Raw genomic sequence first — 13101 nt, forward strand, 5'->3', positions numbered from 1 at the left:
GCAGAAGCCCAGCAGAGATCTACCAGCTTGCAAGGCAGCGGCACTTCCTGGTGCTGCTAACTCCTGTCCTGTGCTTTTAACAGTTCCCCTTAGCTTGTCCCACTGCCCTATCTCCCTTCTTTCTCTCTGCTCTTTTGTGTTCCAAAACAAAGTTGAATTCTCGTTTTGGGATCCAGCATCTGGCCTCGTTTGTGCCTTAACCTGGCTTATGGGAGTGTTTTAGAACCTGGTTCCCCTCTGCATCGAAGCGGATCGGAACAGCTGGGGTCCCCAAATGGAGAAGGAGGGGGGTGGGACCCACAAAACTGAGAGAAAGGGGGAGGTAGGACTCCCAGATTTAGTGGGAGCAACTGGGGCAGCTGGAGTTTGGGGGTCTGACGGGAAAGGGGTGGGAGAGGGGGGAAAAGGGACGAGCTTTGCATCGTCAAAGTGAGTGAGAAGGGGCTGAGACCTTGAACTGAGCAGGGTGGGGGAGGGGGCCACCCCCAAACCGAGCTGTGGGGGGAGCAGGGGATTGCAGGGAGGGTGAGAAACGGGTGGGACAGTGAGGGAAAGGGTGAGACAGGGCGTAGGGGGTCCCATGGGGGTCCTGTAGCAGGATGCTTTGCCTGGAATGGGGTAAAACAACTCCAACAAGGCCCTGTTTGCAAAACCCCCGGCAGGAAATGAAGAAGGGGAGTCACGCTGCTTTTGGGTTGAATAATGCTGAAACCAGCCTGACTCCTCAATTCCAAAGGGAAACATCCTGAGAGGGAGGGGAAGATGTGGCAGAGCTGGGAAAATCCCCGGGCAAAGGAACAAACAGGTGACACCCCTGAGAACTTCTCCAAGGCTGCTGGGCTGGCACAGCCTGGACACACCTGACTGACAGTCCAGCACTTTATACGAGAAAAGCCCCACATTTTAAGGACAGGTTCTTGTGACGTGTCCCATCAGACCCCCAGGGATGGACAGGGACACCCCCAGTGTGGATCCAACCCCCCCGAGCTCCAGGGAATCCCTCCAAGCCTCATGTGATGGGGGACACAAAGGGACCCCTCGACCTTCTGTCCCACCTCCCTCTTCCCCACTCTCCCTCCTCTTTCCCAACGTCCCCCCAGTTTCCAGACCCCCTCCGTGCTCAGCCAGGGGCTCCCAACCCCTCCCACTTAGGCTGGGGGTCGCAACCCCCCTCACACTCAGTTTTGGGGATCCCACCCCTTTTCCCTTCTCTCCCACCCCTTTCTGATCATCCCATCAAACCACAGCTTCCCCGTGCTCTGCTCTGGGGGTCCCACCCCCTCAACCGCTCAGCTGAAGGGGTCCCACCCCCTTTTCCCACCTTTTCTCCCCTTTCCCCTCCCTTTTCCCTGTCATCCCCTGTTGCCGGGGGGAGTGGAAGGCTTAGACAAAGTTCATTAAAGAAGTCCTGCCCTTGAGTCCCGAGGTGCAGAAAGGACTCCCTGGCTTTCTAAACTCCTGCTCAGAGAGGAGCCTGGGGGTGGCTGGATCCAATCTCAGTCCTGGATTATGCCAAGGGTTGGAATTTAAGGAATTACAGAGCTGTGATTGAACCACTTTTGCCCTGCAGGTTTTAATGATGGCAAATCAGATATATTGATATAAAATGAACTCATCATTATCACAGAAGAACAGACAAAAAATTTTAATCAGAATTATTTACTACACAATATAAACACTAAAACTACCAGTAGTACAGGATAAGTACAATATAATTGAAGGAATTATACTAAAACTGGCAAAAAATTAATAACTATTAAGTAGACATTTGATAATTCCCGCAGGCCAAGGCTCCTGGGGAGATCTCTTTTGCTCACCCTCGAGGACTGACCTTGGGGGGGTTCCCCAGCCAAGGGGGGAATCTCCAACCATACACCCCAAGAGGGGTTATGTTGGAAGAACCTGCCCCTGGGAAAGGGGACTGGAACTTTATAGTATAAAGTGATGGACTGACAGCCCTTGGACTCCAGGGGTTGCCTCACCATCAGGATGTTAATTCAGGGTTGAACCCAGACTGGTTCCAACATCTCCTGGCCTGGCCTGGGCCCCTCTCAGCTCAGCACTGATACATTTGCAAATAGGGCATTGTCTTGGTCCCATTCCAGGGGGGAATGTCCTGCCACAGTGTCCCAGTGTGCCTGTAATTCCATCAGGCCCTGCAGTGTCACAATGGTCCCTTGATTCCACAACTTCCCAAATGTTTCCAGGTTCCTTTGGTTCCATGAGGCCCCCATGTCACAAAGGCCCCTGGATTCCAGGAGTTTCCACAGTGTCTCAGGGTCCCTTTTTTCCAGGAGGCCCTGCAGGCTCCCAATTGTCCCTTGATTGCAGGAGGTTCCCAAATGTCTCAGGGTTCTTTGGTTCCAGGAGGCCCTGCAGTGTCACCTTGGCCCCTTCATTCCATGCAGGCCCAGGCAGAGGAACCCCAGCACGGAGCCCCCGACCCCCGTCAGCATCTTGGGGGGCGGCGTCCGACGGCAGCTCAGGGTGGGGGGGCAGCTGGGGGCAACTGGGATATACTGGGAGAGACCAGGGCTGACTGGGGTCATCCTGGGACTGACTGGGATCATCCTGGGACTGACTGGGCCCTGTGGAACACCCTGAAAGTTCTGGAGGGGCTGTTTTAAGTGAGCTCTGGAAAACTGTCCTGGCTGTGCAGGGCAGGGAATGCTGATGTTCTGCAGGCCCCCAGCTCTGCTCTCTGGCTCCTGGTTTCCCTCGTGCTGGGCAGTTGGAGCCCAGGCAGGGGCAGCCCTACAGGAGGTTGTGGTGCTGCAGGGCCCAGGGGCTGCACCCCGAGGAGCTCCTGCCCCAGGGGCTCAGGGACCTGGCAGTCTGTGCTGCTGGGGGCAGGATCGTGCCCCGGGCTGTGGCTCCTGGGTGCAGAGGAGGAAGGAGAAGCACAGCTTTGGTCCCCACTCTTGTGGCCGGAGGTGCAACAGGCTGGGCTGGGGGTGGTGGCCTGGCTGGTCTCTCTTTGGCCTCGGTTGTGGGGTCTGCAGGGCCAAGTTTTGCCCTGCCCTGTTTGCAGCCTGGTGCTGACCCACTGCTGGGGCCCCCAGGCAGGTGGGTGTTTCTGCCCTGGGCTGTTCTCACTCACACCACATGTATGTGAGGGGGCACTAAGGTGTGTTCTCCTGCCCTGGGAGAAATAGCTCTCATTAAAATTTCGGAGATGGCCAAATAAGTGAAACAAAGAACTTTATTAACAGCGTTGGGTGCACCCAACTCGTGACCAGGTTCCAGCACCCCCAGGATGGGAGGGACGAGCCCTTTTAAGAGCCTTCGATTTGCAGAACCACTCCCTCGCTCCTCCCATGCCAGGCCTCGCTCTTTTCTTCCTTCACAGGCCATCTTTGCTTTCTGCTGCAGTCCCTTGGTTGTCCCCATCCCCCTGTCAGGTTGTTTCCCTGCCCCGGCCGCACGGTCCCTTGGCAGTGAGCCCAGGCTGCTCCCACCACCTCACGTTCTTCCCGGCTCACCTTGGCACTGCAGCAGTGAGGAAGCAGAACTGTCAGGAGCAGTAGGCAACAATGAGCAGCAATGGGCAACCCCAACAGAGCTGTGTGGAGCAGCAGGTAGGCAGGACTGTAAGCAGCAGCAATCAGGAACTTTAAGCAGAACCACAAGCAGCCCACCAGTCCCTGACCACAAAATGGCTCCTCAGCTTTCCAAACAAAATGGCCCCCAGGTGTCTGCGCACGAGGCAGCCCTGGAAACCCCTGCTTGTGATAAAACCTCCTCCCTGGAGCACAAACCGGGCCATTTGCAGTGGGACCTGCTGGGGGACCTGCCCTGGTCCCCGTGGCTCTGCTCTCTGGGGACAGGGAGCCTTTGGGGACTCCCTCACAAGCCACCCCCACTCATGTCCTGCTGGTCACCCAGGTGGCCCTGGCAGTGCTTGGGAACATGACTGGGATGGGGGGTGTGCCCACCCGTGCCAGCAGGGAAGGGCACAAGTTCCAGGGGGGATGTCCAGGGAGACAGGACACTGCAGAGGAAGGGCCTGGGGGGTGCAGAGTGACAATAGAGAGGGGAGGGCGGATCTTTGGCATCCCCTCCTCTGCTTGCTTCAGGCTTCAAGAAGACACCACAGGAGAAATCACATGGAGAAATATTTATTGATCAAAGACTATTAAAAGCCTCAGAAACAGGGGGGAAAACGTCCTTCCTGGGGGACACCAGTCCAAGGAAACTCCTGGTTTCTGTCCAGGCAGGAGCAGGTGCCCGTGGGCTCCAGGGGGTCAATGCAGATAAAATCACTGGGGGGGCTCCTTCAGCAGCAGCATTTAATGCATTTGAACAGGCCAGGGACCATCTCCATGTCCTGCACAGAAGGGCTTCACCCTCCTCAGGATCCCTGAGTGACACAATGACACCAAAACCCAGGAATGACAGAGCAGCTGCACCCACTAACTTGGATTTTCCCTTTTTCAAATGTCATTTAACTCACTAAATCCATCTCTTGCCTAGGAATGGTACAGCACAGTCAGGCACAGAAAGAATTTGAAGGGCCAACACCCATTTACCAATTCCAAATTTTAATGGTTGAAAGAAAGGCCCATTTTCCTTTTGCCCTGTGCCACCAACAACAGGAATCATTTCTGACTAAATTGTCCTTTACTCTTATTTCAAACCCAACACGCCACTCCAGGATCTCCCAAGAAATCCATGTTCTCCCTCCCCAGTGTCCATGGAGCAGAGGTTCAGCTGGGGATGACACCTCTGGGCCCCCACACACCTTCCAAGGGCAGGAGCCTTCCTGCCTGGCCGGGAGCCCTGGGGGGAGTCCAGGCTGTGGCAGCTCCTGTTTGTCCCTTCCCCACGCACATTCCAAATCCCTGCTCTCACACTAAACCCTCCAAAGCTTTCCAAACCCAAATCCTTTCCTCTGCTCCTCTCTCACTGGGACCATTTCTGCCTCCTTCCCCTGCAGCTGGAGGAACCTCCCCAGCTGCTGCTGCTCCCTGGCATAAAACCACACCTTCCCAAACCCTGACTATTGCTCAGTTCAAAGAACAAATCTAGAGATTTCAGTTCACTTCTCTTTTCTCTGACAAAACAACAGCAACTGAAAAACCGTATTATAATCCACAAACTGAATCTCTAATTCACTAATCACTAATTGAATATTGGCACAATTAACACAAATCCAACCCCTGCAAACACTAAAGCTGACACTAAAGAATGCTCTGAACACACAATCCCAACTTAACAGCTGCTGTGGCAATTTACCTTCCTTCAAATATTTAATGTGCATCAAATGCTTTAAAATGCACCCAAGAACAAACTACTGCATTTAACACTTACAGCAAGTGAATTTTCCTTTTTTATATCTATTATGGGCATCCCTGAGTCAGACAGGATTCTAATACTATAACACACACTCCCAGTAACACACACTCCCCAAACACTTCACTTTCTCCAGCACTGACCATTGGGTTTGACAAACACAGTTCCCTGAGCAAAGCCCTCCCCAAAGCAGCTCTATGGGCAAGAGCTCTGTGTGTGACTGATCTGTGGGCAAAGCACACGGGGGGCCTGGAACCCACCCCCTGACCCACACCTGGGGCCTGGAACCCACCCCCTGACCCACACCTGGGGCCTGGAACCCACCCCCTGACCCACACCTGGGGCCTGGAACCCACCCCCTGAACCACACCTGGGGCCTGGAACCCACCCCCTGACCCACACCTGGGGCCTGGAACCCACCCCCTGACCAACACCTGGGGCCTGGAACCCACCCCCTGAACCACACCTGGGGCCTGGAACCCACCCCCTGAACCACACCTGGGGCCTGGAACCCACCCCTTTCACTCAGTCAGTAGGGATTTCTTCTCATAAGCCAAATATCACACTCCTTCTTTTACAGTTCTAGCATCACTTTCACAACCCAATTCTATTCTATTCTGTTCTAGAGCTCCATTTCTAGGATGCTTAGGTATACCTTTTCTATGCTCAGCAATGCCTTAATAAAATTCCAGGGATCTTGCTTTGAACTCACCAGATCCAGGGACTGAGATCTCCCAGAAGAATATTTTCACTGCTCGCTGGAGTCCTCAGGGTCCCGGAATCCCTGGAGGGTCGACAGCATTGTCCCACCTGGCTCACCAAGAATTGTCCCTGAAAATCGTTGGGAAGAAATGAAACCCTCCAACGCCCCTGGGAAGTGTTGGTGAGCCAGGCACTGCTTTGTTCTGGCTCCCAGAGACAGGGAGCCAATCATTCCAGCCCCACCTGTCCCTTTCCAGACTTTTCACACATTTCTACATTTGAACAAACAAACAAATTCATGTTCATTGCTTCTAATTTACCCCAATTAATGAACTAATGAATTCTCTTCATTAATTAAGACTCTAATTAGTAGTCTATCCTTAACTGGCTAATTTGGTCCACGTTCTTTGGTCCTGTTAGCACTCCTCCTCAGACACAGAGTCAGCTTTGGAGTCCTTCCAGCTCCAAATGTCTTCCCCTGCAAAGAACCCCCTTTCCTGCAGCCCCGCCCCCAAAGCAGTGCTCAGCCAATCCGAGCCCGCAGCGCTGATGACTCATCAGTTGCCAGCCAGACCCGCAGCGCCCAGCGCTCCCCCCGGACCCCCCCAGGGTCCCCCCTCGGCCCCAGCGCCCCCCGGGACGGGAATTTGGGCAAAGGGGAGGTGGGGGGTGCCCAGGCCGGGCCCCCCCGCGCCGTCCCGGCCGTGGCGGCTGCGGCGGGGGCCGAGTGCGGGCGGGAGCGGCCAAGAGCCCAGCGCTGCCCCATCCCGACCTGCCCCAGCTCCCACGGGAATGGGAGGAGTGGGAATAGGAGGGGAGGAGAAAGAGAGGGAGGGAGAGGAGGAGGGGGAGGGGAAGGAGGGGAAGGAGGAGGAGGAGAAAGAACGCACGTGGATGCACCGCCCGCTGTATCCGCAGCCCCCGCGTCCCGGGAGCATCGCCCCCCGCATCCCGCAGGTGACCGGGGAGGGGGAGCTCGCCCCAAATATCTTGAGGCACTCTGGGATTTTTTTTGGGCTGCAGGGGGATGTTTGGGTCTTGCAGGACCCCAAAGCTGAGCCGCAAATGCCCCTTGGGGGGATATTGGGGATCCCCGGGAGGTGTTTTTTGGGGGTCCCGGGGTGGGTTCCTGGCACAGCCCCGACGATGAGCAGGGGGATGTTGGGTCCCCGGAGCCACGTGGCGATCGCCGGATACCGGCGGGGAGTGGGGGGGACACGGGACAAACCCACCGGCTTTGGGGACCCCTGGGACAGGCGGGGGTTGGAATCTGAAACGGGGGCCCGGAGAGGGGGAACTCCCGGCAGTCTGGAGAGGAGGGGGGAGCAGCGAGGGCGGTGGGGGGAGCCGGGACCCCCGGCAGCCTGGAGAGAGGGCTGGACACCTTGGGATCGCCAGCACCCCGAAGGCGAGAGTCAGGGGAGAAGGGACCCTGGGACCCCGAAACCCCCCGACCACCCTAAAAGGGCCCCCGGAGAGGGGAGCCCCCGGGACCCCCGGGACCCCCAGCAGCCCAGAGAAGGGGGATCCCCAGAATGGCAAAGTGAGGAGCCCATAAAGGAAGGACCCCTGGGATTCCCGGGATCTCCGGCAGCCCAGAGAGGGCGGGAACCCTGGAGAGCGGGTTCCCCAATACATGTGAGACCTCCAGCAGCCCACCCAGGAGGGACCCCAGAACCCCAAAGTGGATGGACCAGCGAGGGGGAACTCCACTGCTGAGAGGGTTGTTTTGGGCTGAATCTTGGTGGTTTGGAGGTTTTCTTGGCCAGAAGCCGCCCAGTAACATCTAGAGATGGCCTTGGGCAGGAGGAACCCACAAGCCAATGCACTCACACTTTGTTTTTCCCCACACAGCAGGATTTCTCCTTCCCAAACCTTGGCCAGATGGAGGAGGGGGCTGCGAGGAAGAGGAAGATGCCCCAGGACCCCAGGCAGGTGAGGAGGAAGTCAGTGCCCCTTTGCCCTGTCTTGTCCTGTATCTCCCAGCTGAGCATCACCCCCGGCTGCAGGACAACCCCGCTGCCGCCACCGTCCTGCCGAGGCCGGAGTTGGGGGGATGTCCTTGGCCTTCCCTGTGGGCCGGAGGCAAATCCCCTCCCTGTCCTTCTTCCCTCCTGCCCCAGGCCCCGAGCTGAGGACGGAGAGCCCGGAGGACAAATCCCCCCGGCAGAGCCTGGTGGGAGAGGCCGTTTTGAAGGGCTCCACGGCGCAGGAAGGCAGCGGGGAGGGAAAGCCACGAAGGTACCCCAGGAGGAGGGTCTCCAAAGCCAGCCCAGGGTGCTCTGAGGAGGAAAGACCCACCCTGTGCCGGGAAGGCGACGAGGGCTTGAGCCAGAGCCCTGACCTGGATGTCCATGAGCAGCCTCACACCAGGAAAAAGCCCTCCAAGTGCTTGGACTGTTGGAAGAGCTTCAGCCAGAGCTCCCACCTGATCTGCCACCAGCGCACCCACAGCGGGGAACGGCCCTACATGTGTGGGGAATGTGGGAAGAGCTTCATCTGCAGCTCCAACCTGATCTGCCACCAGCGCACCCACACTGGAGAACGGCCCTACAAGTGCTTGGAATGCAAGAAGAGGTTTCAGACCAGCGGGAATCTCCTCCTGCATGAGCGGACACACACAGGGGAGAGGCCCTTCCTCTGCACCCACTGTGGGAAGGGCTTCATCCAGAACTCCCACCTCGTCAGCCACCGGCACATCCACAGCGGGGAGAGGCCCTACAAGTGTGGGGAGTGTGGGAAGAGCTTCAGCCAGAGCTCTGCCTTGACCTCACACCAACGGACCCACCAGTAAGGGAAGCCCTAAAGGTGCCTCGACTGTGGGAAGAGCTTTGTCTGCTGCTCCAACTCCATCACCCACTGGAGGAGTGATGTCTTCCCACATTGGGAAGACACCTGGCTGGTGGTCTCCACATCCTCCTGGTTCCCCACAGGCACCTGGGTGAACACAGTGGGAGAAACATCCATGGGGTCACAAACTGACCTGGGAAATTCAGTGGGAAGAGCTGATTTGTTGAATTTAAAACAAAGACATTCAACAAAGACATCTAAAGCCCCACCATTTTACTGGCATTTGGGGTCATTTGGAGATCCAGGGGAATATTTGGGAGGATTTGGAGTTTCTGGTGGGATGTGGGGGAGATTACCCCAAAAATGGGGGTTCCCAGCCTGGGCAAACGGGGCCACATTCTCGTAGTTGTGCCAGCAGTTCATGTCCCCCTGATCCTGTCTGTTCTCCAGGAACTCCCCTTGGCTGTTCCAGTGCCTGGCCTGGGTCTCCCCACACGGGGTGTCCCCCCCAGGTGCCCAAATCTCTGCTGAAGTGCCTGAGCTGCTCCCAGTTGGAGATGTACCCGGGCAGGAACCTCTCCCGGTCGGGGCCGTTCACTCGGCTTTTCCCAGGACCTGGAACAGCCCTGGGTGTGCAGGGACACAGGTCAGGGGGTGCCCCCCCAGCAGCCCTCAGCCCCCCCAGCAGGTTGGGAGCTCAGGGGGCCACCCCGGACCCCCCTTTCCCACCCCCCTCTGCCCCACAGCTGCTGCAGCACCAGTTACTGGGTGGGGGAGTCCCCCCATCAGCCCCCCAGGGTTGGACAGGGGGGTTGGGCACCTGTGCACAATCGTCACCAGAGCAAGCACACAAAGGGTTACAGAAGCAGTGGACATTCCCAGGGCGGATCTGCCCCCTCCCAGAGCCCCAGGGAACCGCTCCAGGGCTCAAGTGATGGGGGACAGGGGAGACCCATGTGGGAACCCCCTGCCCTCTGTCCCCCTGCCCACTGTCCAACACCCCTTTTCTCCCCTCTCCCACCCTTTTCCCATCATCCCCACCGTCCCCAGCTCCCCCCCAGCTCGGTTTGGGGGTGTTTCTTCCCCGTGCCCTGCTCGGTTTCACAGTCTCAGCCCCCTCCTCGCTCACTTTGGAGGTCCCAGCCCCCCTTTTCTCCCGTTCTCCCCCCTTTTCCCATTGTTCCCTGAAAGGCAGCTGTTAAATATTGGGTGCTGAAAAAGCTGCTCCATCGTGTCCATTCCAAATTAAGCCTGCATTTCTTAGGAGGGACTGGCATCCAAAGGGCAGCAAGAAGAGTCTTCTAATTCTCTTCTGCTTGATCCTCTGTGCAGCTGCCCATTTTCCCTCAAACCAGGCGGGAGAACAGGAAGAGCCCTGGTGTGGTCGGGGAGCAGCGCTGACCCCAAAGGGCTGCATTTCCCCTGCCGATGCTCCTGCTCTGCCCTCCCCCGGGGCTGGCTCTGCCTGGCGCTGGCCGGACGTGCCGGGGCTCCTCACTGAGCAAAGCCCTTGCCAAAGTTGAGGGGCAAGTGCCGAGCCCGGCTGGCCTGGGAGGAAGCGACAGCAGCGCGGGCCGAGCGGGCGGGATGGGGTCCGAGCAGCGGCGGGAAGTTGCAAACTTGGCAGCCAAGAAGTTGAACTAAAGTGAAGCAGCTCCAAAAGGCCGTGGTCTTGGCGTGGGGGCGGGAGGAAGGGGAGCTCCGTGACTGCGGCCGGGGCTGGTTGGGAGCGGAGCGGCCGGGGCTGCCCCCGGGGCTCGCGGGGGCCAACGGGGAACGGACAAACGGACCAACGGACCAACGGCCCCTGCGCTTCGGCAGCAGCAGCGGCAGCAGCAGCGACTGTAGCGACGCGCTCTCGCTCTGACTCTTGTTCGGGCTCTCCTTGCTCGAGCTCTTCGTCCTCCTCTCCCTCTCCCGGTGTCCCGCTGTCCCAGTGTCCCTGTGCCGGTGTCCCATTGCCGGTGTCCCTGTGCCAGTGTCCCACTCCCGCTGTCCCTGTCCCGTTCCCGGTCCCCCCTCCCCTTGCCGGCCCGGGCCATGGCCCCGGCCGTTCCCCTGTGCCGGGCGGGGCCGCCCCGTCCCCGGCCCTGGGCGGCCCGGCGCGGTCTCGCCCTCGCCCGGCTCCCGGCGCGCCGGCTGTGGCGCTGCTGGGCGCTCCTGTGGGGCTGGCTGTGGGACGGGCTCGGCCTCGCCGCCCCTTGGCTCCGCCTGGCTCGAGCCCGGCGCCTGCCGGGGCCGGCGGGGGCCGCGGGCGCCGCGGCCGCTGCCGCCTCCTCGGCGGCTTCCCCGGCCAGAGCTCCGCCGCTCGCCAGCCCGGCCGCCGGCAGCGAGCCGCCGCTGCCCGCTGCGGCTGGGGAAGCCCGGCCCGGGCCGCTTGAGGGGCGCTCGGGGGCCGTGCCGGGCCCCGGCCCCAGCGCTGACGGCCACGTCTCGCCCGCACCGAAGGCCAAGGAGCCGCTGCACGAGCGCTACCGGCTGCATTCGCTGCTGGGCAGCGGCGGCTTCGGCCGCGTCTACGCGGGGACCTGCCTGGCGGACGGAGCCCCGGTGAGTGCAGCAGGAGGAGGAGGAGGAGGAGGAGGAGGAGGGCGGGACGGGCGGCGAGCTCAACCCGCCCTTCCCCTCGGCTTGCAGGTGGCCATCAAAGCCGTGTCCCGGGATGGCATCCGGCGCTGGGGCGAGCTGGTGAGCGAGCGGGGCCAGCGGCAGAAAGCGGGGCGGGACGGGCGGGGACGAGCCGAGGCCCGGCAGGGTGGAAGCCGCCGGGACACCTGGAGGGAGAGTGGGCGTGGGCTCGGTGGGGGACGGGGAGCATCCAGGGCTGGCCGAGGGGGAGCAGGCAGACAGGCACGGCATCAGCCCCACTGACGACCCCGTGGTCCCCCCGCAGCCCGACGGCACCCGGGCCCCCCTGGAGATCGTGCTGCTGGACAAGGTGTCCAATGGCTTCCCTGGGGTCATCCAGCTGCTGGAGTGGTTCGAGCTCCCCAACGGGTTCCTGTTGGTGATGGAGCATCCGGAGCCGTCTCAGGACCTCTCTCGCTTACTGAGGGCGTGGGGGTTCCTGCCGGAGGAGATGGCGTGGGGGCTGTTCCGCCAGGTGCTGCAGGCCGTGCGGCACTGCACCAGCTGCGGCGTCCTGCACCGGGACATCAAGCCCCAGAACATCCTCCTCCACCTGGCCACCGGCGAGGCCAAGCTCCTCGACTTTGGATGTGGCACCTTCCTTAAGGACACGGTCTACACCCAGTTTGCAGGTGAGCCCACAGCCGGGGGATGCTCCTGGTGCCGGGCATCGCATGGCCATGCCCGGGTGTGGCAGTGGAGATTGCCCCTTTGGCCGAGGGGGAACAGGATTAGTTCTTCAGCCAAGTTGCTTTTGGATGGGGCTGGGGGTTACTGTGAGACAGGCCCCGGCCTTGGCGACAGCCTGTGCCACCCACCCTGTCCCGGGCTGGGTCTGGGGCAGGGGGGAGCCAGCCTGACCAAAACCCCCGTGAGGGTAGCAGAGAAGGGGGTCAGAACTGTGCACCAGATGGCTTGGTGTGCAGGCGAGGAAGGGCTTGGGCTGCTCCGCTCGCCTTGTTTGCCTTGGCTTATGATGAATTGTTGGGGGCAGTGCAGTGGGGCGGGGAGAAGGCACGGCTTTTCCCCACCACTGGGTGGGTTTTTCCCTTGCATGAAATGGTTGGGCCTTGCCAGGGCTTCCGCTGCCCTCTTGGACACCAGCGGCTTCTTCTCCAACCCAGAGTTTGTAACCAAGAGTCAGGGGCCGGCGAGAAGGCAGTGGGTCACAGCGTGTGCCACTGGGGCAGGCCCCACATTGCCAGGGCTGCTGGGGTGAGGCTCTGGGAGCAGGCAGCATCCACCTGCTGAACTGCGTCTGTATTCCGTAGGAACACTGTCATACAGCCCGCCAGAGTGGATCTACCTCAAGCGCTACCACGGCGAGGAGGCGACCATCTGGTCCCTGGGCATCCTGCTCTACCAGATGGTCTGCGGGAAGCACCCTTTCCGCAAAGGCCCCAACACCATCTGGGCCCAGCTCCCGTTCCCAGCACGGGTCTCTCCAGGTGGATACCAATCTTTGTGGCACGGGGGGAATAACGGTGTTGGGAGAGGGCAGCGGGCTCACGAGGACGCCGCTCTTGAAGCTGTTTGTGTCCCATGGGTGGCTGGAGGAGGTGGCCTGTGTCCTGCCATCCTGCTCTCCTCCAAAAGGGAGAATCGATGGAGAAGTTTGGGCACAGCTCTGAGCACAGCCAGCACAGCCTGGGCACGTGGACAGTGGGACAGAGGGGACAGGATCCTTCT

General features: G+C 59.9%; 1 protein-coding gene across 1 annotated transcript; it reads left to right on the forward strand.

Annotated features, from left to right (window-relative positions):
- The first annotated feature begins 10742 nt into the window (after window positions 1-10742).
- Window positions 10743-13043, forward strand: LOC135404899 (serine/threonine-protein kinase pim-2-like). The gene is made up of 4 exons (XM_064639628.1): window positions 10743-11472; window positions 11678-12338; window positions 12684-12860; window positions 13009-13043. The coding sequence occupies exons 1-4, from the start codon at window positions 10825-10827 to the stop codon at window positions 13041-13043; spliced, it is 1521 nt and encodes a 506-aa protein (XP_064495698.1). The 5' UTR covers window positions 10743-10824.
- The last annotated feature ends 58 nt before the right edge of the window (window positions 13044-13101 follow it).

This window comes from Pseudopipra pipra, chromosome W, assembly GCF_036250125.1.
Source record: "Pseudopipra pipra isolate bDixPip1 chromosome W, bDixPip1.hap1, whole genome shotgun sequence".
In the NCBI taxonomy this organism is placed as follows: Eukaryota; Metazoa; Chordata; class Aves; order Passeriformes; family Pipridae; genus Pseudopipra; species Pseudopipra pipra.